The sequence below is a fragment of the Equus caballus genome, chromosome 6 (assembly GCF_041296265.1).
Source record: "Equus caballus isolate H_3958 breed thoroughbred chromosome 6, TB-T2T, whole genome shotgun sequence".
Classification (NCBI taxonomy): Eukaryota; Metazoa; Chordata; class Mammalia; order Perissodactyla; family Equidae; genus Equus; species Equus caballus.
In genome coordinates, this window is record NC_091689.1 from 8,432,933 (window position 1) to 8,458,154 (window position 25,222).

At 49.9% G+C, this 25,222-nt stretch overlaps 1 protein-coding gene and 1 long non-coding RNA gene across 17 annotated transcripts; one reads left to right on the forward strand and one right to left on the reverse strand.

Moving 5' to 3' along the window:
* Positions 1–1,380: 1,380 nt before the first annotated feature.
* Positions 1,381–14,053, reverse strand: PRKAG3 (protein kinase AMP-activated non-catalytic subunit gamma 3). 16 transcript variants are annotated; one of them, XM_070269064.1, is made up of 15 exons: positions 13,970–14,053; positions 10,082–10,359; positions 9,400–9,439; positions 8,782–8,937; positions 8,042–8,445; positions 6,522–6,603; positions 5,999–6,057; positions 5,831–5,876; positions 5,592–5,646; positions 5,289–5,415; positions 4,983–5,148; positions 3,634–3,671; positions 3,306–3,452; positions 2,738–2,969; positions 1,381–2,168 (listed from the first exon to the last, which is right to left on the reverse strand). In XM_070269064.1, the coding sequence occupies exons 4-14, from the start codon at positions 8,933–8,935 to the stop codon at positions 2,853–2,855; spliced, it is 1,395 nt and encodes a 464-aa protein (XP_070125165.1). In that variant the 5' UTR covers positions 8,936–8,937; positions 9,400–9,439; positions 10,082–10,359; positions 13,970–14,053; the 3' UTR covers positions 1,381–2,168; positions 2,738–2,852.
* A 431-nt stretch (positions 14,054–14,484) lies between these two features.
* Positions 14,485–19,644, forward strand: LOC111773842 (uncharacterized). The gene is made up of 3 exons (XR_002808487.2): positions 14,485–15,491; positions 18,488–18,703; positions 18,947–19,644. It is a non-coding gene; the product is annotated as an uncharacterized lncRNA (long non-coding RNA).
* Positions 19,645–25,222: the final 5,578 nt, after the last annotated feature.

A 25,222-nucleotide genomic window follows, 5' to 3' on the forward strand; every position in this document is an offset into this window, starting at 1 on the left:
TCTGCCTCTCCTCTTGCAGCCGTGAAGCTGGAGGGCTGGGTCAGGCGCTGAGGGCTGGCTGTGAGGCAGCGGGTGAGGAGGGCCCCAGGGGGGATCTGCTGGGTCCTTAGATGGCAGGCTCAGAGAGTAGAGACCTATCTGCTCTCATGGGGAACAGGAGGCGGAAGAGTGCCTTCCTCAGGCTGTCCTTTCCTCCTCAAGCCTGTGCTCAGCCCTCCGAAGGTCTGTTCATGCAGCGCCTCAAAACACTGACGGTGCTGCTCTTTCCCTAGAGCCAGACATGGCTGGAGGCAGCCTGCCCCTGGCTCCCCAAGGACTCTGTCCCTGGAGACAGGCCCAGAGAGCACTCCATCCCATCCTCCCACATGAGCCCAAGACATAGGACCTTCCCAGGTGGGGCCAGAGCAGAGCCAGCACGGACCAGCGGGTTACGGCAATAGGGAAACAAGCTGACTGTCCAGGAGAAAACGCCTTTGTTTGCTGCCTGACCTATCGAGCTCCAATGTCTACCCTCTGTGACTCTGTGAGGGAAATGGGGTGGGATTGTGTTTTAGAAATATAACCTACCCCTCCCCACTGGACAGCTAGACCTACAGTGGCCATGGCCACAGGGGAGGGATGAGACAGCAGAAGCCCAGTCTTGCCTTTGGGATTTCAAACGCCTGACCCTCAAGGTGGGTGGCAAGAACTCAGGACACATACAGTGGATTTGGAAGAATATATGATGGCTTAGAGAAAAAGGCCCCCTCTTTCCCGACTGGGTAAAGATTCCAGAGGCTGGTGGGGTTGGGGGAGCTAAGACAGTGTAGACATTTCTGGGGTCCCTGAGAAGGGAGCTGTGTCTGAAGGGAGGCGGGAATATGACAAAAACCCTAGATAGGTTTGGAGATGGTAAGGGCCCCATGTTTCCTGGGTAGAGGCTGGGAAAACCCTGAGGTGCAGAATAGGACAGGCCACCTGCTATCCATCTCAGCAGACGGGACAGTCCCACAGAGCTTCCTGCAGCCCAGAGGGGTGCAGGGCCAGGAGCTAGAATGCCCTCACGCCCCAGGGGCGGGCAGGCCCAAAGAGGCTTCTTGTGAGGGAGGGAGCTCCTAGCGGAGGTCACGCCCACCAATGACCAAGTGACAATCACATGGGAGCAGGGATGTTTTAGCAGGTGCTGGCAAGGACAGATGACGCTGACTGAGGAACAAAGCCTTACACTACTTCAAGCCTGCCCCCCTCACCGAACTTAACCCAAGGAAAAGTGGGAGGGGAACCCCAAACTGACAGATTAATCTCTGCCACCTGATGAAATAAGGTTCATATTCAGCATTGGAAAACTAAAGTTATGTTTCTTATAGATTAGAGTCTGTGAACTGAGTTGTACCTATGATGTAAGTGACTAATTCATATTTTCTTTATGGTCTTGTTATAAATAAAAGATGAAAAAAATTTTGGTGGAACAATACTCTATGAGGAAATGAAAGGCACTGCAGCGTTCGTCAACGAGAGCTTTTCCTTCGTGTCTTTGAATTCAGAAAGCACAGGGATCTTGCCACAAGCTTAGGTCAAACGACTGTACTGTTTTCTGAGTGAAACTTGTAAAAATCTAAGTTCGTGGGCTGTTCTTTTTGTTTTCTCCATCGTACATCCTCAGTGATCAGAATCCAGACCATGCCTGTGGACTGAGAACACTGTTTGCCAGCGAGAGCTAAGGATGAGAATGGAGGGGGACGCCCACTCCAACAGGCAGCTCCAGAAATAACTGCTGTTCCGTGGTGACCCCCAGCAGCCTTGAAATGACAGTGCTGGGAGAGTAGGAGGGCAGTGGCGAAGTTGTGGGGGACCACTAGGGTTGTTTCCATGGGGGAAGAATAGCTGGGACTGCCAGGAGCTGGGCGCATGAGCAGCAGGTAGTCGAGAAGCCAAGGAACCCGGAGTCCCTGACTAACCCACTGGCTGAGGGCTCACTGCCCCACTCGGCCAGTCAGGACCCAGGTTTCGGGAAAGCGATGTGGGTGGGCGTGGAGCAGTCGGCCCTGGGGTAATGCCAGTGCCTCTGGCTCAGGGACCTCCAGGCTGACAGCTGCTCTTAATTTCATCATCCCATGGTGCACTGGGCCTTCCCGAGGGCTTCTGGGAGCACGGGCAGGGCAAGGGCAGTTAGGGAGGGCTGGAGAAGCCTGTGCGGAGGAGAGAAGGGAAGACGTGACTCAGTGGGGAGGGGAGCTACCATTCTAGTAGGGGAACCTCAGTCTTGCCATCCATTGCCACATAGGTGGAATCTGTGCCCCCACCCTTCTGCAAACCCCGGGCAAACTTGCTACCAGAGAAGAGTCTGGGATCATGTCAAATTTACCCAGATGAGGACTTAGATGGAAATTGCCTCTTTTCAGCCTTAGTTCTTACTGAGCATGGAAATTCCATTTGACAAAGCTTTATTAAGTTGCTTCCTTCCAGGGGAATTCCAAGCAGGCAAGAGGCAGGTCAATCTCCCCAGAGCACCTAAGTCACGTCGCTGCCCTGGCCTTCATTCCAGCCCCTGTCCACCCCTCTCATGAGGGCCTCCAGGACCTCAGCTGAGAATGGGACAAAGCGGTGGCCCCACAGGGAGTCCTGACACTTGTTTCCATGGGGCTGCTCAGCTATGAGCTGGGCCACTCCTGTCCTCAGGGTGTCCCAATCTGAGACCTGGGAGCCCAGAAAAATCGAGGGGCTGATGCTGAGGCCAGTAGCCCAGGGCAGAGCCTACCTGAACCAGAGCCGAACCAGCAGATGGGGGTGGGGGGACAGGAAGGCCGGGTGCCTGGCTCCCTGCGTTGGCTTCTGGATGTGGTAGGTGGCTGGGAGTGAGGACTCCGACTTCCTCAGGCACCGAGAGCATCGATGCCAGCAGGGCTGAGCACCAGTGCCTGAAGGATGTCAGAGAGGGACACCACGCCCAGGAGGTGCTGGGTCTCGTCCACCAGCACCAGCCGGTGTACCTGTGGGGTCACAGAGGGTCAGTGATGGGGCAGAGCCATGCGGCTATGGCAGCCAACGAGCCAAGAATCAGAGGCAACAATTCGACATAACTGGGGGAGCAAGGAAGCATCTCCTAGAAACCAGTTAGGGGTGTCTTGAGACTGCTCTGGGGTGATCAGCTGGTGTGGCCCTTGGCATGAGGGCTCCACGGTCAGGACCAGTTGCAGACCACTGTGGACACCAAGAGCTTGGCCATCAAGTGGGAGGGCGGGACAGGTGCCCCGTGTCCAGGGACAGCTGCGGTGGCTCAGGGCTGGGCCATCCGTGCTGGGAGCTGTAAGAAGGGCACAGAGTACCTGCTCTCGGGCAATCCGGTCGATGACCTCCCCCAGGCTTTCGTGGGGCTGGCAGGAAAGGACTCCCTCCAGACACACCGTCCTCTGCCTCAGTGCTTCTCCCACGCTCACGTCCAGGTGGTTGTAGGTTTGCTGGGCAGCCAGGTGCTGGGGCAGGGAGGGAAGTGCCGCCCTTAGTCACCCCCTCGGCCAGGCTCCAGCCCCACAGATACCTCTCCCTGTACACTTGCAAGGTCCCCCTGGTCCACAGAAATACTGCCCATTGATCCTCACACCCACAGCCTCCCTGTGGCACCCCCAGATCCTCGTGTTCCCCACAGACACTTACGATCACATCAAAGCGAGAGTAGAGGCCCACGACCTGTCCTGTGGGGAGGGTGGGGAGGCGAGAGAAGGGCAGGGAAGGGTTCAGATCAGAAGCAGGATGTCGTGCAAGGGCCCGGGGCAGGCTTTTGGAATGAGCTCTTCCACCTCCACCACCACCCCCCACCCCCGCCCTGTCTGCTGGCTTTATAATGAGGCCTCAGGCTGCCACCACCAGGACCCATGGATCAAAGTTAGCAACACAGCGAGAGAGACAGCGCGACATCATGCCTCCTGATGTGACACGGTGAGTATGCCACGTCACCCATGAAATACCCTAGCCTCAGATGTATAGCCTGCGTCTGATCCAGCCTTGAGGTCTAATTTCTGGTTTCCAGGAAACAGGAAGAGAGGAACAAGGTAAAGCCACCTGTGACAAATCTGGAGGTGAGACAGCCCGTAGGACACCTAACCCCAGCTTCCATCTCCTCAATGTCGGGAAAATTAAGCAAGGGGGGAAATTGTTGAGATTAAAAGAGGCTTAAGAGAAGCATATAAAAAACATGACCCTTCGTTAGATCCTGGTTTGAACAAATGAACTGTGAAAAAAGATATTCTTGGGAGAAAGTAGGGAAATGAGAATAAGGATTAGATATTGATAACATTAATAAATTATTTATAGTTTTGTCAGGTGGTATGGGAAATACACTTATTTTAAGAGATGCAGACTGAAGTGTAAGGGGTGAAATGACTGTAATTTACTTTAAACTACTTCAGCAAAAAAACCCCAAAAACTGGTTATAGTAATATATTAACAGTAGTTAATCCAGGCAATGGAAATGTGGGGTTCATTACATATTTTATATATATGTATATTATACATTTTCCTACCATTTTCATCCATTTGAAGTTTCTTATAATAAAAAATAGATTACAAAACTTCTTGGTATCTAGCTTCGTGGTGGCGATTTTAACTCTGGAATAGTTTACAACCACAGTTCAGCCAAAGAAATTATCTTATAGGCCCTCTCGCCCTGTTTCACAGCAAGAAATTGAAGTCTAGCTGGGTCCCATGGCCCATTTTAGGGTGAATTAAAATTAGAATCCTCATCTGCTGTTTCCTCTCGCCATGGTCGTTTTATTGCACACAGTCCTTTTAAATAACCCTGTGAAGTCAGAGGATGCGTGTTGTTAAGATCCCCATTTCACAAATGAGGAAACTGAGGCACAGGGAGGCTATGTAGCTGGTCCAAGGTTCCAAGCAGGCAGAGACTTCTAGCCCTGAGTCTACCCCGGGCCCCAAGCTGATGCCACATAGACCCCTGCTCCCCACCGCCCCACCCCAGCCAGAGCCCCCGTCCTGGGTGCGAGTACCCTCTTCATTGACCACAGGCAGCGCAGAGACGCGCCGGTCCACAAAGATGTCCAGTGCGGTCAGGAGGGGCGCTGTTTCCAGTACCACGGCCAAGTCTCGGAATGTGCCGATGCCCAAATCCTGGATGGTGCGGGAAAGGAAGGAGGGCTGGGGCAGCAGGGTGCCCTGCTTGGGTGGGGGACAGGCGGCATCAGGGGGGAGCAGCCCCCAGAGGGGTCCCAGCTGCTCCCTCCCCAACCCCCAACCCCTAGGTCCGAAACTTCTTGGCCCTTCATGTTGCCCTCCGAGGCTGCGCCCAGGCTCACAAAGATGTGCAGGAACTTGAGCAGCCGCTTGTGTGTGAGGATGTGGAGGACGGCGCCCGAGACCGGGTCCAGGACTGGCAGGCGGTGGATCCGGTTCTTGATGAGGGTGTAGACGGCTTCGAACAGGCTATGGAGGTGGGAGCAATGAGACTGGGGCAGCCTGGGGAAAGATGCCCTCCATCCCAGCCCCCTAGGAAGGAGAACAGGATGCCAAGGCTGCCTGGTCTCCAAGGATGAGGTGGTGAGCTCGGAACTGAAGGGCTGGGGAAGGGACTGTGCTGGTGGGCGGCTGGGGGTGTCTACCTGTCGCTGGGAGAGATGGAGACCAGAGGCTTGAAGCAGCCTTGAAGATAGATCTCTGCAGGAAAAGCTGAGTCAGCCCAAGGGAGCTGGCCACCCCGCCTCACCTGGCAGCCCCCAGACTGTCCCACCTCCCTCAGGCTCCCTGGGCTCCCTCTCACCCTTCCCCTGCTTCCTCTAGGCTTTCCCCATGCTCACCCACACACCCTCCGTCCCTTTCCAGGTCCCCTCTGCCTGCTCACCCCTCCAGGTCTCAATCTTATGTTCTTCAATCTCATAGATCTGGACCTAGAAGCATCGACAGGACTCCAGAAATCAGATGTGGGCCCCTCTGGCAACAGGCTCCATGAACCCCGCCCCTCTGTCCCAGCTGAGATGGGTGCCCCCAGGACTCCCAGCCCACTCCTCACCAGGGGAGACCTGTAATAGCGATGCAGCACCAGGATGAAGTCCGTGATGGTCAGCATCCCTGCGGGGTTGGGAGGGGGAGGGACAGGGCGTCAGCCTGAGGGCCAGACCCTGCCAGTGTCCTAGCTCTGAGCCAAGAGTGGGAACTGTGGAAAGAGGAGAGAAGGGCTGCCCTCCCATGCGTGAGAAATGGGGTTCTCCTTTGCACACTTCCTCTGTAATTTCTCTCCTTCCCCACCTTTCCCATCCTCCTAATTTCTTCCTCTCCCTTTCCTCTTTTTCTACCTAGCACCTACGACATGGGACCACGGGGTAGTACAGCTGGTCACAGCTCTTCCACAGATGGGGTTTCCCAGCTGGCCACCACCAGATGGGAATCGAACATTCCCCTACTCTGGCTCCTGAATTGGCTCAGCCTGAGGGTCTGCTCAAGCCTGCGGGGCATCAGAGCTCGGCCCCAGAACCGTCTCACAGGGTCCCTCCTTTCCCTTCCCCCCCACCTCCACCTCCCCAGCCCTTCCTCACCCACAAAGCTCTGCTTCTTGCTGTCCCACAGAGGTGCCGCCCGGACGCCGTTGGCCACCAGGGCAAAGAAGGCCTTCTTGATCTGAGGGCCAGGGAGAACAGCGGAGGGTGAGTCTGTCACGGCCCCTCAGTGGTACCCTGTCCCACCCAGCGTCCTTCCATGGGGACTTCCTGGAGTCCTCGACATGAGCGTGCCTACCTTTCTCATCTCATGGCACCCTCTAGACATGATCCTTGTCATGCACATTTGCGACAGAAATGAGGCTGCTGGGGGCCAGAGGCACTGAGCTGACCCCCTCCAGCAGGCACACCAGGGTGTGGGAAACTAACTCAGTATTCCCACTCGGAAGTCATGTGTATACAATACAGACACAACACCGTAGTTCTTGCTAATCTAAGTACTAGAGGTATAATTATTCACATTTTTGTTGTTGTTAATGCCATGGAGTCGATTCCGTCTCCTAGCGACCTTGTGTCCGGCAGAGTGGAACCCTGCCTGGTCTTTTTGCGCCACCCTCTCACCTGGCACTCTATCAGACAGTGTTCTGCTGCTATTCACGGGGTTTTCATGGCCAAGTCTTTTCAGAAGTGGGTGGGAAGGTTCTTCTTCCCTGTCTGTCTTAGTCTGGAAGCTCCACTGAAACCTGTCCACCATGGGTAGCCCTGATGATATTTGAAATCCTGGTGGCATAGCTTTCAGCATCACGGCAATATGCAGCCGTCACAAGGTGACAGCCGACAGATGGGTGGTATGGTTCCCTGACCAGAAATGAACCCGGGCCACAGCAATGAGAGCGCCGAATCTTAACCACTAGACCACCAGGGCTGGCAATTATTTACGTAATATTTACAAAATCTTTTTCCCTTACATTGACTCATTTTAGCCTCATCCTAAGCAATACTATCTATCCATGCTGGTTGTATTTTTCTAATACATATTAAAATATGTATTAGAGCTCCAAAAAGAAATCATTTGTTCATATGCCACTACCGTCAAATCTTGCCCTGTGGACGATACATAGGCCATGCTTTGGGAAACACTGCTCTGCCATACATGATAAGAACGGAATCAGACATTTCGTAGCTCAGCCTAATGGAAGAGCAGGGACCAGAGATCATCCTGTTTTTCTCTTACCCAGAGTCCCAAGCTCCTTGGCCTAAGTCACCCTGCAACATCTTCCATGTATTCAGGGCTTCACAAAGTGCTCCCACTTATCCTGGGTTGTCCCAGGAGTCTTCTGAAACTTGTAGGGCAAAGCAGGCATTCCTATCCCCATTTTTGAGATGAGAGAAGTAAAGTAACCCACCCAAGATGCTACACACACTAAGTGGCAGAGCTGCAGTGACAATGAGGGGGTGCTCACAGAGAATAGAAGCCCTCCCCACACTGGTATCCATGACGCTAAGGAGGAGTCCTGGAAGGGTCTTGCAGGGAGCCTGGCCTGGCAGGGCGTCCTGGAGGGTGTGAGTGGTGGCTGCAGGGCTGTGAGGATGGAGATGGGGTGGAGCGGCGGCCTCACCTCCAGTGTGGTGTCGAAGATGACCAGCTTGGAGCTGGTTGCCATGGCATCATAGCAGGTGTGCTCCTGCATGAAGTGCATGTAGACTTGGGCCCCTGGCTTCTGCAGCTCGTCGTCCCAGCCCAGCCTGGGTAAGAGGGCCCGCGGGGACGGGTACCGGGCAGGCGTCTCTTCCACCAGGCCGAGCTCACACCCCCAGCCTGCTGTGGCTGAGAACTCTATGCCCAGGTCCAGATCATCTGTGCTGGAGCCAGTGGATGAGGATGCACAGTCACTGGGGAGGATGCCCCTTTCTGGTGGTGGAGTGTCTACCCCGGCCAAGGGAGCAGCTTGGGCCAAGGGTGTGGCCTCGGGGAATGTGGCCTCCAGCCCGGTGGATTCAGCAGCCGGCCTGGATTGGGGACCTGTTCGGGAGGAGAGGACAGTAACTCCATCTTCCAAATAACTCTCTCATCTACTGTCTTGGTTCATCTTCACAGCAGCCTTGGTAACCTGGATGCTGCGGCCTCCATTTTGCAGCTGAGTCTCAGAGAGTCACACAAGATAGTGGCTCTGTCCCATCTGTCTGAGTTGGCCATGCTGGGTCCCTGGCTCTGCAAGGCAGTTGACCTTTCCCACATGGGGAGACTGAACCTCAAGTCCACAAGATGCGGGTTGGGTCCGACTCTGTATGGAGGGACCCTGGCCCCAAGCTCCTGCTGCCCCTGCTCCCATCTCCCCAGAACTGGCCTTGGTCTTACCTTCCTCCGGGCCTGACAGCTCCTCTGCCTCCACAGCCTTTTGCTTTGTCCAACTCAAGGCCTCGGGCCCCTGTGTTCCATGGCTTCTTTCTGAACTGGCGGTCATGGCTGGTGATGGCCATGAAATGCTATCTCCTTGCTCTAAGAAGCTCATCTCTGGAAGGGGGAATGGGGCCTGTTTGGTTAATAGGGAGTGACACAACAAAATCAATTAAAGTGTTATTAATAATAATAATTAATATTTGCAAGCTTCCAAAGGTTTTTTCTCCAACATAATTCTCATTCAAACCTCATAGTGATCTTACAAGGGAGGCATTATTATCATCCCTATTTTGTTATCGAGGGACCTGAGGTCGGAGAGATTAAGAAATTTGCCACAAATTACACAGCTAGTAGGTGATAAAGCCAGGACTAGGGTCCAAGTCTTCAGACTCTAGAGCTCCCCTCTCTTCTCCTGAAAGAGGAAGGAGGAGGCGAGGAGGAAGAAGAAACAAAGAAGGAAAGGAGAGGAAGACAAAAGGCAGGTTCATGGAGTAGGGGAGATTGGGGGCCCAGAGAAGGGGGACAAAGGAAGTGGGAGAGGAGCTGGGCCTATGAGGAGGAGGCAGCCCCACTTACCTTGATGCTCGGGTCCCCCCAGGTCGCTCCAGGATGGGGTCTGTGGGGAGACGAATGTCTGAAGGGGTGAGGAAAATACCTTCCACTCCCAAACCACAGGTCCTTCTCTCCCCACCGTGCAAACACACACACACACCCCCACACACATGCATATATACACACCCCCCCATAAACACACCCACACCCATACACACACCCCACAAACACACATAAACATACACAGCCATACACAAACACTTACACACTCAGAAACACAGATTCAACCATTAACAGACACATGCAGAACTGTAGACACTCACTTAAAGAATATACACACACAGGCACTCACACGTTCACATACGCAGAGAAAATCCAGACCAAACTCACACACACACGCATGCTTTCACATGGCCTGATGTGCTCTTGATCTGCTGGCCTCGGCTACCCGGCTCTGGCCCCCTGGGACCCCGTACCCTGCATAGTGCGTGCTCCAGCTCGGGCTCCATGCAGCCAACCGGATCCACAGAGAGCAAGTGTGCGACACTGTGGCTGGGCAGCACTATTCTTGGCCCTGCCCCTGGCACCCTGCCCTTCCCGGATCGGTTTCTCTCTGATTGAGTGTCAGACAGCGGGAGGGAGGGTCCAGCCACTCAGCTGCTCCAGACCAGCAGTGGGGGGCAGGGTGGGGTGGGAAGGGGCGCACCTGGCATCTCCATGCCTGGTCCCAGGCTGCCTGCTGGGTCTCTTGGGAAAAGTGAGAAGGACCCTGCTGTGGGGGAGGCGGCTTGGAGCTTCGCGAGGGCCCTGGGGTGGGAGCAGGAGCCTCTCAGGGTCCTGGGTTCCTTCTCCGAGGGCTTCTCATCTCCGTCAGGTGCCACAGGAGCCAAAGCGGAGGCAGACCGAGCTTCGGAGGTTCACTTTCTTCCCTACCAACTTCAGTTGTGGGTGGCGCTGGAGTTAGAAAGGGCGAGTTGCAGCCAACTAGGAGAGTGAGGAGATGGGGCGTGTGGGTGGTCCTGGGACAGTGGCCAGTGTGTGTCCAGATGTCCCCATTTCAGTCCCAGAAGCATGTCCCTCTCTCTGGTGGAGGAGTTGGGGTGGGATGGTCCAGGCAGGTGGGCAACTGTGAGGGTCACCTTGAAGGTGTGCGGTGGGCTCGAGGCTCGGGGCCTGCACTTGTCCACAAAGATCCACCCGTTTCCACCTGTGGTTTGGAGGCAGGTCCAGGTGTGCAGGAGCCGCAGTTTCCCCACCCCGCGGTGCGTGCCGTCCCAATATCTGCTGGTGCCAACAGGATCCCAGGCCGGCTCCGGAGGCTGCCCACCCCCCTTCCCTGGCATTCTTGGGGCCTGAGTCAGTGTCCAAATCAGGAATGCTGCTGACCCAGCTGCTCCAGCTCCCCTCTCTCTGCCCCTCCCTTCCTCTCCTCCTTCCAGCCTCTTCCATCTCAGGCTCTGGCCCTGGAGTGGACACTCAGTAATGAATTACTGGATTTCTCACTGAATTTATTGAACATATTTTCCATCATCCTCAGAGCCCTTGTCCTGTCTCTGGGGAGGGTGGGAAGGAATTCAGCTTTGCCCTGTGTATCTTGGCTAGTGCGTGGGTGAATGCAGCCCTCCTTCCACAGCATCCCTGTGGCCTGTTCCTGCCTGGTCCCAGATGATGGGCCTTCTAAGGCACAGCTCATGGGACAGTTCAAAGGTGGAAAGATCAAGTGAATCATCCCGGAGACAGGCAATGCGTCAGGCCTGGGAAGCCCCCACCGCCAGACACAGAACAGACTCAGCTCACACGATGGCCTTTCCTGAGACGCTCAGTTCTCCCCTCCCCGCCCAGACATGTTCCACCTGCAGGGCCAGCAGCGGGGGCTCCTCTTTCAGAAAGCCTTCCCTGATTGTGTCACCCTCACTGCATGCATCTCACGTTCCGTGCACACGTCTCAGTGTACCCCGGGCTGGCATTTACATAACTATTCACGTTCGAACATGTTTTATCTCTAAGTAAACAGTGGGCACGTTGCTGACCGAAATATGTTGGCCGGATGAGATGGAAAGCCTGTTTAGGGGTCAGTTGGGCCTGATTAAATTCAGGCTCTGAAGTTTGCTTGCCATATGACCTTGGAAAGTGTTGATTGTTTTCTCTGAGCCTGTTTCCAAGAACGTAAAACGAGGATAAAAACATCCTGTGTCAGAGTTTGCCAGTTGCCTCCCGGTATCTATTTTTCTCTCCTTCCTTGAATTGCTTGGAATAGCTGCCTATAATAAAGACTTACATTCCCAATCTTCGTTACAGCTAAATATGGCCCCATGACTAAATTTGGCTGATGCCATGTGAGGGAGAGTGATGTGAAGAACTTCCACATCAGGCCTTAAAAGAAAGAGGTGTGAATTCCCCCCTTCCTTTTCCCTTTCTGCTGGCTGGAATGCGAATGTGATGGCAGGAGGTAGAGCAGCTATCTTGTATCTTGTATCTTGTAGCTATCTTGTATCTTGTATCTTGAAGGATGCTTGTTAAGAGTTTCAGAGTCACCCTACCAGGTTTAGACTGTCTACAGAGTGCTGTATGAGAGAGAAATAAACTTTCTTGCTTAAGTCATTCTTAAATTGGGTTTTGTTACAGCAACCAAACAGGCATCCTAACTAACACAGAATTTGGCTCTGGAAGTGGCTCTGCTTTAAAGGCTTAAACAAGTGGTATTGGTTCAGAGACTGAACAGCAGGTAGCAAAGAAAAATATTGTATGCTGGTAAACTGGTGGCCAATGTTATGTCATAGCAAAACATAAGGCGCATCTGTCATCTATGGTGTCTTCCTAACAGAGCCGGTACCTCACAGAAAAGGAAGCACTCAGACAGTTGGCGTGACGGCTGCTGCTTCCCGCTACTAGCCAAGTCCTGCAAGCGAATGCGCTCAGGCTGGTGGTAAGAGGTGGTTTGCAAGAGGCGGCCTTAGCAAGGGCTGTTCCTGTGGTCCCACACCTTTCTCAAGCACATCTGTTTAGAGACAGTGGGAGCCAAACCAGCGGACAGAATAGGGGCGGTCCCTTCAAAGCCAAGATTAATTTCTCAGGTGGCTTGAAGAGAACCACCGGCAGTTGGAAGGAGGAATAGAAAGTTCACTAAGTCCAGAGTATTCAAGCGTGAAGATTGCGTTTCTACGACACCATTGGCTGTGGTTGCTCAAACATGGGAACAATCAGGAGCCTTCTAAGATTTCGAGGATGTTGTACTGGCAAAGAAACCACAAACCTGGTCCACAAAGCCTGGTTTGGCCCCCGCAGTTACCCCCAGCACCCCAGATCTGCACCAGCAGGAAGAAGGTGGTGAAAGTTGTAAAGTCTGCTAGGACGGATGTGGTCTCTGGTGCAGCCCCAGAGGATCGTGGGTAAGGAATAACTTCCCAGGAGGCCATGACAGAGGCCACATAGGAGAGTAGGAAGGAGAGGTCCCCCCAGAGAGCAGAACCAGGGGTGGCCAGATGTGCAGCCCAAGAACTTACTCCACTGCCGGCAAGAGGATTTGCAATTCCTGCTCAACTGGGCTTAGTAATTGCTAAGATCCAGTGACTGCCGGGGGATTGCCATGGATTGTAACCAAGTTTATTTATCCTGTTCCTCCTCCACTGGTGTCTATGGGGAGTGGGAGGGCCAGACTACCTGCCTTTTGGCTTATCGGTCTCCAGAGCATGAGGAGCCCACCCACACCTGGTCCCTCAGAGATCCAGGGCTCTGAGCTGTGCTGTGTCTGGATGGAACCCTGACTTGTTCCCCTTTGACGGATGCTAAATGCGTTCCTTGTGAGGGGTGGCCAGACGGTGGGCTCTGGCAGAGCATGTCTGTTCTCTCCTTCTTCCTCTACTGGTAAATCTCCCCATATTTTAGCTAAGAGCAAGATTATATTTCCCAGCTTCCTTTGCAGATTGTATGGCCATGTGACTAAGCTTGGCCAATGGGATCTGAACAGCAACATTATATGCAAACTTCAAGGGTGCCCTTACAAGGAAGGGGCAAATCTTCCCCTTCCTACTGACTGGAATTATGATATGATGGCAGGAGCTGGAGCAGCCACTTGAACCTAAGGGTGGGAGATGCAAGTTAAAAATGATAGAAGCTCCCCGACTCGCATGCTGGCCTGCCTACCTCTGGACTGTTATGGTAGAAATAGAAATAAACTTCTAGCTTGCTTAAGTCACTGACAAATCGAACCTTTGCTACAGTAGCCAAACCTCTTGCTAACTAATGTATTTACTTTGCAGCATGGGAGTAGTGTTCGAAATTACATATGTATATGATGATATATTGCTTAATATCTACCAGACACTCCAAAACACGGTGTGTGCAGTATCCCACGTGATCCCTCACCGCTCTAGCTGTCAATACTTTCATTAGTATAATTTTACAGATGAAAAAATTGAGGCCCAAAGAGATTTAGTAACTCGATCAAAATCTCAAAGCTGGTGAGATGGAGCCGAGAGTCAAACCCAGTGCTTCTGGACTCCAGTGCCACACTCTTAACCACTGAGCTTAACGTCAATAAAGGACAGGCCTGGCATGTGCAATATGCTCAGTAAGTGGTTCCTATAATTGTTACCTTGCCACCTGCTTCCAGGCCCCCTAGACCTCCAGCTGCAAGGCCCTGACTCTTCAATATCCAGCCCATGGTGGCTTCAAGGGTGGGACGGAGGGCAGACACAGGGCTGCTCTCAACACTAAGGCCATTGTGACATTCTAGTTGTAAAAAGGAGCTCTCTGTCCTGCCCTTGCCCTTGGCCTCTCAGAGCTCCGCACCTGCTCTTGCAGCCAGCCCGGCCCTACTCATCCTCTTTGGCAGGGCGAATCAGCAGAAAGTACTGGCTTTGGTTGGGAAATAGATACTCCTTGGGTGTTTGATTTTAGTCTCTGGTTAGGGTATCATATTTCTTGAAACCCTACTTCTTGGCTCGCTCTCAAAACTGGGTTGTAATAAGGACACTGCACCCTGACCCCAGGGTGAATTTGGCTGTCGTCTCTGGTTAGCCAGTTTGTCTCGGACATGGGGTCAGGATCCTGTTTAAGTGTTATTTTTATATCAGAGGGAGAAAAACAGCTTACGGAGGCTGAGGGGGTAGCCTGGAGGAGACCCATGACTGATAAGTCACAAACGGTGTCCCCTATACCAGAGTGGTTGGAGGCTGTGAGAGCAGCCCTCATGTCGGTTACGCAGACATCCAGCTCCCATCGTGTCTGTGTGTGGCTGAAGCTGAGCGGCATCTCTGCCTGTGTCCCGAGGACCTGGACAGAACCAGCACCTTATTAATGTGAGGTAGTCTAGTCCCGAGGCCTCATCACCGAGCCTCGTTCTGTGAGCTGTTGGAGATTAAAGTGGACACATGGTGTTTTGTGTACTCAGTATCCATTTTACACCTCTTTTGGAGAACCCTCAAATTTTCTTTCAGAGAACCACAATTCCTCTAATCTCAGAGTACATGATTTTCAGAGAAGCTTAACTATGGCTTCCAGGAACTATACCTCTGAGTCAGACTTAGTCAATCAGGACATCAAATTCCTCTGGCCGTGGTGAGGACAGCATTAACTGGATGAGTCCAATAGGGGTGAATCTGGAATTTTTGCTGGAGCTCATGGAAACTCTTTCCCACTGAATTTGGAGCTGTGAGGATGTATGTGGAAATTCTGCTACCATGCAGAGTGGAGCTGCCTAAGAATGAAGAGAAAACAGAGGGCAAAAGAACTTTAATATGATGAGAAAGACCAGGTCCTCCTGATAGTCAATGAGCCCCTGGCTCAAACCGTACCTGAAGACTTGCCACTGGGTTTTTCAGTTACATTAACCAATAGAATATTTTTTTGTTTGTTTGTTTAATGCAGTTTGAATTGAGTCTTCTGTCACCTGCAGCTGAAAGAGTTCTGATAAGAGAGTTGACAAAGAGACAAGACTTAGACACCTTTAAACGCTTCTGGGTGTGAAATGCAGTCACTACACTTTCCCAAGAAAAAGTGCACATTTGAAAAAGCAATTAGAGTAAATCAACAGGGCAAAATGCTACTTGGAGAAAATACAGTAAAAGAAGAATTGGAATGGGATGAGATTAATGAAGGAAAGCTTCCTGTAGAAGGTGAGTTTGGATAGAGAAATAATAATCATGACAACAGCAACTATTTACTATTTACCCTAACTATGTGCTGGGCACCAGGTTAAGCAGTTCCCACATGCAGTGGGATAATACTCTGAAATAATAACCAGATTAAGGGGTACTTCCTTGTACCCTAAAGCCTTGTTCTCACTCAAGCTTGGAGTTTCCTTGTTTGTGGCCTCAGGGAAGAAATGATACAGTGCAAAGAAGAGCATCTTCTGGCTTTTGAGTTTCAAAAGTGAGATATTCTGGGAGGAAAGAGACTACCTTTGGCTTAAACAAAAGCTTTGGGAGTTTTGGCAGGCTAGGTTATTCAGAAAACATATTCCAGTAAAAACAACTAAAAATGCTGGATAAAGTATAAAGAGCATCTTCTTAAAAGCACTGAAAAGGGGCCAGCCTGGTGGCACAGAGGTTAAGTACACACGTTCTGCTTCGGTGGCCTGGGGTTCACTGGTTCGGATCCCGGTTGCAGACACGGCATGCTGTAGTAGGCGTCCCACATATAAAGTGGAGGAAGATGGGCAAGGATGTTAGCTCAGGGCCAGTCTTCCTCAGCAAAAAGAGGAGGATTGGCAGATGTTAGCTCAGGGCTAATCTTCCTCAGGGAAAAAAAAACAAACACTGAAAAGACAAGACAGTAAATACTAGGTCCAACTGAAAGGAAAATGGGCACACAGTGAAGTTAGTGAGAAAAGAAGTGGCTTTGATCTAGGGCATCTTCCAATTCTAGCAAGAGCCGTGTGGGGTGATGGGGGCCCAGGACCCACACAGGTTGGAAATATGACATTGGGAGTATGATAGGAGATCCCATCTACAGAAAGCTGGGATCTCACAGGACCACAGCCTCAGAGTAGGTGTAATCCAGAAGCAAATGAGCTCTTACACAGATTTACAGTGAAGGTTTTCCAACCCGCATGGTTCAGAGAGTGTCAACCTTGAACTTGGCTGAAGGTGGTCCCAAATCAGTAATGACCCCATGTGCCTGGCAGAAGCAAACACAGACGTTCTCTGGAGAAAATCACCTCTTCCAAAGCCATAAATTATCTCAACAGCATCCAGCACATAGAAAATAATTAGATATACAAGGAAACTAGAAATGGTAAGAGTCAGCAGAAAAGATGGGTAGCAGGAATAAACCTGTAAAAACTCCAGAAACTAGAATTATTAGACACTTGATATATAACAAATGCTTATTGTGTTCATAAAATAGGAGAAAAGTTTGAAAAAGAATGGAGCGACTAAGAAACTATAAAAAGTAGCATAAAAGATTTTTTTTAAAAAGCAAACAGAACTTGGGGCTGGCCCCGTGGCCGAGTGGTTAAGTTCGCGCGCTCCGCTGCGGGCGGCCCAGTGTTCCGTTGGTTCGGATCCTGGGCGCGAACATGGCACTGCTCGTCAGACCACGCTGAGGCGGCGTCCCGCATGCCACAGCTAGAAGGACCCACAACGAAGAATGTGCAACTATGTACTGGGGGGCTTTGGGGAGAAAAAGGAAAAAATAAAATCTTTAAAAAAAAAAAAAAGCAAACAGAACTTCTAGAAATGAAAAATACACAAGTGAAAGTTAAAACTTAATAAATGAATTCAACAACAGATTATATGCAGCTGAAGAGAAAGCTGAATGTTAGCTAAGAAGTTACCCAGAGTGTAACACAGAAAGTTAAAAAACATGTAAAGTACATATGAAAGAGTAAGAGACTTAGAGGTTAGAGCACAAAACTCTAAAACATATTTAAATAGAGTCTCAGAAGGAGAGTAGAGAGACAAGGGGCCAGAAACACCATTTGAAGAGATTGGTGATATTTTCTGGAGTCGATCAATAATAACATTCCCTAAATTCAAGAAGCCTATGAATCCCCAAGAGGATAAACAAAAGAAGCCCACAACAGAGAAACATCGTGCTGAGAAGCAGAGAAAGCCAAAGACAGAGAGAAAATTTGAAAGCAACCGGGAAAAAAAAGAGATTACTTTCAAAGAAATGACCATTTAATAGCTGACTTGTCAATGGAAAATGAAAACCCAGAAGACAGGAGACCATCTTCAGTGTGCCGAGAGAAAGTGACTTCCAACTTATAATGTTATAGGCAAAGAAAATTTACAAAGAAGATAAAAAATGTATTTTATGACAAATGAAAACAGACAGTTCATCACCTCAGTAAAGGAAATTTCTAGAGAATATGCTTCAGAAAGAAGGAAAGTGATCTGACGTAGTATATCTGAGACCTGAGAAGGTATAGGCAACAAGGAGAGTGGCAAAAATGTAGACCAGTCTAAATGAATCATAGTTGCAAAACAAACACAAGAATTGTAATGTCCTGTGGGGTTAGAATTAAAATACTGCCAACCATAATATATAAACCAGGGGTGGTGAAAAATGGAGAATTTAAAGTATTTGAAAATCCTTGTATTATCTGGGAAGAGGAAAAGGTTTTGATTAACTTTAGATGTTGACATATTAATCATGCATGCTGTAATGTCTGGAAAAAGTACTAAAAGAATAGAAACAGAATTAGTCATAAAAGAAGGAAGAAATGAGAGAAAAAGAAACAACAGAATAGGTGGGAAAAACAGAAAAGCACAAAAGATTTAGGAGAATAAATATGAATTAGAATGAGACTTCTCCAGCCCTAAGACCCCAAGAGGACATAAAGCTCTCTTGGTTTGGCAGGAAGAGAAGGAACAGTTGGGAAGCAAGAGTGAGCAGATGTGGGTCCCTGAGGAAGGAGAGCCCTGCCCTCTCCCACTGGCTGGTTTGTAGGATCTGAGAGCAGAGGCGGTCTGTGCCTCACTTGCTGGATAGAATCCAGAGTAGAAAGGGTTATATGGTATATGTGGGGAGATAGGTCCTTAGATCACCTTACAGAGTTTCCCCAGGTCCAGCAAGGTAAGGGAGCAGCAGAATGATCCTGGCACCCAAGAGCAATGCAGGAGGAGACCAAGTCTTTGAAAATCATATGATGTTTCCTTTGACCCAGTATAGCACCCATGCAGCAAGAATGTTTATTGTGTGCCACAAAGTGGGACAGAAGAGAGAGAGAGAGCCGACGGGAATGAAGAACAGCACAAGAGCAACCAGTATGGTGCATCAACTGAGGATCACAGGGTTTGATGGTTGCCTGGGTGGAAGTCAGTATGGACGGATGATGACTGAAGACCAAATACCCGCTCTCACACCCCAAACTCAGCCTTATGTAAGTACCCAGGAACTTAGACACAACCCTAGTGAGGGGCCCCTGAATTAACCGAGTTTAAATTTCTCAGAGGACAGGCTGTATGGCCAGGATAATTTCAGGCACCAGTAATAGAAATCAATTCAAACTGGTTTAAACAAGATGGCAATTGATTGATTCACTTAACAGGACATCCCGGGGCAGGCTGGGCTTCCAGTTGATTTAGTCCAGTGGCTCTGATATATTTTCCCTTGATTCTCCTAGCTGTGATCTCCTCGGGTGCCAGCTCCAAGTACAAAGACAGCAGCAGCAGTTCTGGACCCCTTGTTGATGCCCAACAACATCCAGGAGAAAAGGGACCATCTTTCCCTGTACTTTCTTCTAAGAAAAAGAAACATCTTCCAGAGCATTTGGCAAATTTCTCCCACACTGAGCCACATGCTCGTTCCAAACCAATCCCCATCACTGGAAGAATACAGGTTTGACTCAGACTAATCAGGGCTCATCTTTGACTGAGGTCAACTCTCCCAATTGCCTGGCTACCACAAAATGAGGGATAGAATGGACATTGCAGAACAACCACAATTACAGTCCTCCCCTTTACTGCCCAATATTCACACACCCCCTCTGTGCTATGTTACAATCTCCGAAAAGCCAGTGCCTAATAAGATGCACACATGCCCTCTTAAGGAAGTACCACCCAACTTCACCCAATCATGTATCCAGTGGCAAACCCAGGATCTCTGGGAGGCGTACAATCCATCAAGTCAATTACATGCACCTGGATTGAAAAGAAATCAGGCAGGAAATGAGGTGGTTGTTTCTTGTTCATGCATGAGCCTGGAACACTGAGTCTCAGTGCTCTCGTGTATTAAATGAGAATAGTAATGTCTGCTACGCAGGTTGTGATGCTGATTGAAAATAAAATAAAAAATGACAAAAATAAACCAATATGAGCTGTGCATATTCAAACCTCACCTGCTGATCATAGTAAATGCATTGCATTTGCAGCTGATATGCCGAGATCCTGGAGCTCAAAGTGATACCCCTTTGATTAGCACAAAGACCTGCTATTTTCCCCTGGGGTAACCTCCTCCCCCTAGTTCCTCCTAGGAGTTTGAGTATGTTCCACACATAGTTAGATCTGTCATGCTGGCTGCAGTCCCACTGTTCTCCTGCCCTCTGCATCTACTTCTTCAGATCAGCATATTAGCTATTTCAAAAGGGGCACCCACAGTTGAGCTGCTGGCCCTTACTGATACCTTTATTCTCTTCTATCACAGCCATCTCCTTCCCAGAGCCTCAGAGTGTGGAGTGGGGACTGGATGATGCTCAAGAACAGCCTCACTTCCCACCTGGATTCACAGCATCCTCCAACATCCCAGCCCTGCTGCCCAGTCCAGTCTCCTCTACCAGATTCCTTTTCTTTCTTTTTTTTTTTTTTTGCAGGGAAAGATTCACACTGAGCTAACACCTTTTGCCAATCTTCCTCTTTTTTTCCCCTCCCCAAAGCCCCAGTGCATGGTAGTATATCAGAGTTGTAAGTCGTTCCAGTTCTTCCATGGGAGCCGTTGCCACTGCATGGCAACAGATACAGGAGTGGTGTCATTCCAGGAACTGCACCTGGGCTGCCAAGCATTGACAGCACTGAATTTTAACCACTAGGCCATGAGGGCTGGCTCCAGATTTCTTTAACTTTGCCTCAGGGGCCCATTAGGATTCCCACCCATGCCCTTCCCTGTTCTACCTTCTTTAGGACAGCCCAGTTCACCAGCTGCATATGTTTAAATGCCAATAATAGGCCAAATTCAAGTTTTCTCCTATAACGGCCCTGGGTAGCATGCAAACTTGAGTGGACATCTGTCCTAAGAAGTCCTAGTTCACCTAGAGGCCTCAGAGGACCTTTGAGAAGAGTCTGGGCCTCCACAGAGCTCCCGCTCTGTCCAGAGACGGCGCCACACTAGTGGTATGACTTTCAGCAGATCGCTTACTTTCTTCGAACCTTGATTTCCACGTGCCTAAAACAGTTAAAGCTGTGCTGACGGGGAAATTTGTAGCCCTAAATACTTACATTGGAAAAGGGCAGAGGAGGAAGATGGGAAAGATTTTTTTTAGTGAAGATATCCAGGACACATTGTTAAATGGAAAAAGCAAGATGCTATCTTTTGTATAAGAAAGGGGGATTGGAATATACATTTATATTGCTTGATTCTGCACAAAGAAACACTGGCAGGATACATGAAATGATAAAAGCGGTTACCTGTAGGATCTGGCAGAAAATGGGCTGGGGGATGGGGAGGTGAGAGAGTGGGTAGATGGGAACAAGGTGGGACTCAGATTTCATGCATATTTTTTATATTGTCCTGATGTTTTGAACCTTATAATTTGTATCCATTCAAAATAACCAAGCATTTTTGTTAAAAAAAAATGTAAAGCATAAAGATAAAAGCAAATAAAAATTGTCCATAATCTTCCCACCAGATAGTCTCTGTTAACATTTAAAAAATAATAATACACGTACATTGTTAGAAATTTTCAAAGCAGTATAGAGAGGTATAAAATTGAAAAGCAAATCTCCCTTCTCATTGTCCCAAAGGCAGCAACTTTTAACAGTTTCTTGCGTTTCCTTCCAGAAATTTACTTATTTATAGGATTTATGCTGGTGCATAGTTCTTGTTTTCTTCACAAATAGAGTGTCTTGACTCCATTAGTATATGTAGAGAGCTTATATTTTATGATAAGTATTTGCTATAATCTAGGTAATTATTTCTCTATTGATGGATATTCAGGTTGTTTCTAGTTTTTTTTCTTTTACTATTACCAGTCATGTGTGTAATGAGCTGCCTTGTTTAAACATCTTGAAATGACAAATTAATTTTGAACTTAGGTGAGGTAAAAATAATGCATTTTAGTCAGCTGTAGAACGTGATAGTTTCCCATGATGCTACATTTCTTGAGAGAGAGAGAGGCGGTCTAATCTTCATCCCCCACCACAACGGAGGCCCCCAAGGGAAGGTGGTGCTGCAGTGGAATGTTGCTTTTAAATACAACTGGTCTCTAATTGCTTTTAGCCCGGAGAGGTAAAGTGCCTCGCCCAGAGCCAGAGCCAGAGCCAGGCTGGGACACCGCCCGCCCTGTCCCTACACGGAGCTCTTTCTCCTGAGTAGTCCCGTCCCTCCAGTCGGTCCCTTGGGTACCCTATCTCTGTCGGAAGCTATCACTTGTCGGGTCTCACTGGGGCCCTTTGCGCCCTCTACTGGATGGTCTGAAGGTTGCCTCGAATCTGCCGCTTAGGGTCTGGTGCCCTCTGCTGGCTTTGAGGATTCCCCACAATCGTTAAAGGAGTGGGACCTGCGCTGAACTTTAGAGCTCACCCGTTCCCATCCCCGCTGTCATGTGGGGAAACTGAGGCAGCAAGCGGGGAAGTGACCTGCTTAAGAACACAAAACAAATAAGTTCGTCATCCCAGAATTTAGCCTTCTGACCCTTCTTCCAGCACCGTTGCCAGCACACCCTCGTTGGTTGGAAGGAATGAAGAAGATGAGGGGATGCCAGACGGGAGTCCCAGGCTGGAGGAGTCCCCCTTCCATGCATATCTCCAGGAGCCCTCTGGAACTCCTCACCAGGCAGGGGGTCCCTGGGCTGGAAGGAACGAATGTTCAGCTGGACTCGCCCGCCGCTGTCCTCTGGGGCAGCGGCCCTACTGCCCTCTCTATGCCTCGCTTCTCCCCGCAAAGCATGGATGGGCTCAATAATGTCCCAGGCATAGGCCGTGCTTTCCCCAAAGCCATCATTCCCAGGCTCCTTCACGGATTTTGCCATATGTATGTACCAACCAGACTACAATTTACCTAATACTTTTCTTTAAATTGTCTTCTTTTATTTATTTTATTTAGTTTTTATTTTTAATTATTATTATTTTTTTTTGAGGAAGATTAACCCTGAGCTAACATCTGCCTCCAATCCTCCTCTTTTTGCTAAGGAAGACTGGCCCTGAGCTAACATCTGTGCTCGTCTTCCTCTACTTTATATGTGGGACGCCTGCCACAGCATGGCTTGCCAAGTGGTGCCGTGTCTGCACCAGGGATCTTGGTCAGCAAACCCCGGGCCACGGAAGCAAAACGTGCGAATATAACCGCTGTACCACTGGGCCGGCCCCTAAACTGTCTCCTTTTAAACGTAAAGGCCCAAGGAAATGTACCCCCTCCCCTGGGTGATGACGCATAGATGCCTCTGGTCCCCTAGGAATTGTCTTTCAGTCCTGGTCACCTTCATTCACTGCAAGAAGGCTTGATCCTCACCCTGAATTCTTCGCTTAAAACTTTCATGGCCATACTGGGGGGTGAGAGCCTGGTATCTTTCAGACACTGACCCTGCTCTGTGTCTTCACCACGCTATTCAATCCTCCTTACAGCTCAGTGGAGTATGTATTCTTATCCTCATGGGAAATCGAGGCACAGACAGGCTAGTTATGTGCCCAAAGTCCCACAGTGGGTAAATTGTTGAGCTGAATTTGATCACTTTATTTCCAAAGCCAACTGGTGTGATCTTGCTTGTCTTTTGAGACTAAAAGGAAAATGATGCGAAGCTATAATGAAGAGATGACTGGGGCAGCGCTGGTGCTATGGAGGGACTGATTGTGCAGGGGGAAGGCAGATGGTGGACATGTGAGGACAGTGGGGCAGGCCGTGTTGTGATGGAGGCATGAACCAGGTGTGATATCCTAGCATACAGGGAATATGGGAGCATCAGAGACCCTGTGGGCACAAGTCCTGGGGTGCAGAGAGCAGGATGGAGTGGGTAAGTAGGGGCATTCTGGGTCCTGCCTTTCTGATGCCCCAGCAAATGCCATTGACCCTGATGGGTACGTTTCTGATTGCTTACTGGCCATGTAGTAACATTTTCTCTATGGGAGCTCTTCTCAACGGAGTGGCTCTGCCTGGGGCCTTCTCCTGGGGTAGCACTGGGCCACGGTGGGATGCGTAGAGGAAGATGGAGGTAAAGCTGAAGACAGAAGCACAGCTGGACTCCTAGCTCCACCACTCGGTGACTGTGACTTTGGCCTCAGTTTCCTCATCTGCCAAATGTCCCGCAGTAAACATGGAGATGCACCACCCAGGGTCCCCTTCGTGGAAGGGCTTGCTGCCTGGCTGTGGGGAGTGGAATCAGCAGACAGCCTCCAACCATCAGCTCCTTCGGAGTCAGCTCCAGAGAACACACTCTTTCCTTCTAGCAGCTGCCCGCATATCTGGAGACTGAGTGAGGCAGGGGGCAAATGTCGGGTCATTTCAACCCAGCAAGGGATCTTCCGGTGGGCAAAACTCCCTCCAGAGCTCGAGGCTCCAGCGCTGACCGAGGCTTTGTCGTGCCTGCATCACAGTCTCGCTTCTCCCTCTGCCCAACCCCGCTTCCATCCGTTTCCTTTCACAGCTGCTGATTGCAAATAAACCCCTTGCACCCCAAACTCTATCTCCGCTTCTGCCTCTGGAGAAGCCAATCTGTGACAGATCTGTTGTTTGCACCCAGGACAAAGGAGCCACCCTGCCAGCTTTGATGAAACGATGCTGGGTATGAATCCAAAATGTGAGAACTATCCCTTTCATGGGACCTACCTTCTGGCCCGTCCAAGATTGAGTTTTGGTGGCGGCACTGAAGGCAGTAGGAAGTCAGGCTGTGCGGTTCAGGGGCAGCCTCGCTGCGTGGTCTAGCTTTCGTAGAACCAGAGCAAATAACTTGAAGACCTAAGGGCTAAGGGACTATCAAGGGAGGCTTCTTTTTTAAAAGATTTAATTTTTTCCTTTTTCTCCCCAAAGCCCCCCGGTACATAGTTGTATATTCTTCGTTGTGGGTCCTTCTAGTTGTGGCATGTGGGACGCTGCCTCAGCGTGGCTTGATGAGCAGTGCCATGTCCACGCCCAGGATTCGAACCAACGAAACACTGGGCCGCCTGCAGCGGAGCGCGTGAACCTAACCACTCGGCCACGGGGTCAGCCCAAGGGAGGCTTCTTGAGAGGAGAATGGCCCTGAGGAAGATTGCCAATATTGCAGGCCCTGCATCATTTTCATTTAGTGGCTCCACAGACATTTATTGAACGTATGTTATGTGCAAGACCTTGTGCCAGGAGACGGGAAGTTTGGCACAAAGTCTCAGGGAAGATCTCTGACCACGATGGCCCCAAGTGACATTCCCCAGCCCTATGAGCCTTGGACATTTCTCTAATCAGTTCCCTCATTATTTGATTTCTTTGCACTGAACAGCTGAAGTCTCTATAATAAAAACAAGCTTCAACCAAAGAGAAAATCAATAAGCAAAAAGCTCAAAATGCTTCTTCACCATTGAATAGCATCAAATGCTCCTCTGATCCTTGTTTCTGCATGCAGTTTCTACTCCATAGTCTTTATTATGAAAATAACACTTAGCGTGCTCTTTTTGTCACTTGGCATTATTTTATAGAGACTGTTCCTTGTTTCAGTGAACATATTTGTCATTTTAATGCTTGCACAATATTGTACTGTGTGGTCAAATCATACTTGGTTTAT

What these genes read in the sequence shown, in the direction of transcription:
- PRKAG3 (XM_023642161.2), bottom strand. Translation starts at nt 9,884, where the DNA reads ATGGAGCCCGAGCTGGAGCACGCACTATGCAGG. An exon ending in GCTGTCAGGCCCGGAGGAAG is followed by an intron (nt 8,446 to 8,781) that starts GTAAGACCAAGG and finishes CCTCCCGAACAG; the next exon opens with GTCCCCAATCCAGGCCGGCT. An exon ending in TAAGATTGAGACCTGGAGGG is followed by an intron (nt 5,647 to 5,830) that starts GTGAGCAGGCAG and finishes CTTTTCCTGCAG; the next exon opens with AGATCTATCTTCAAGGCTGC.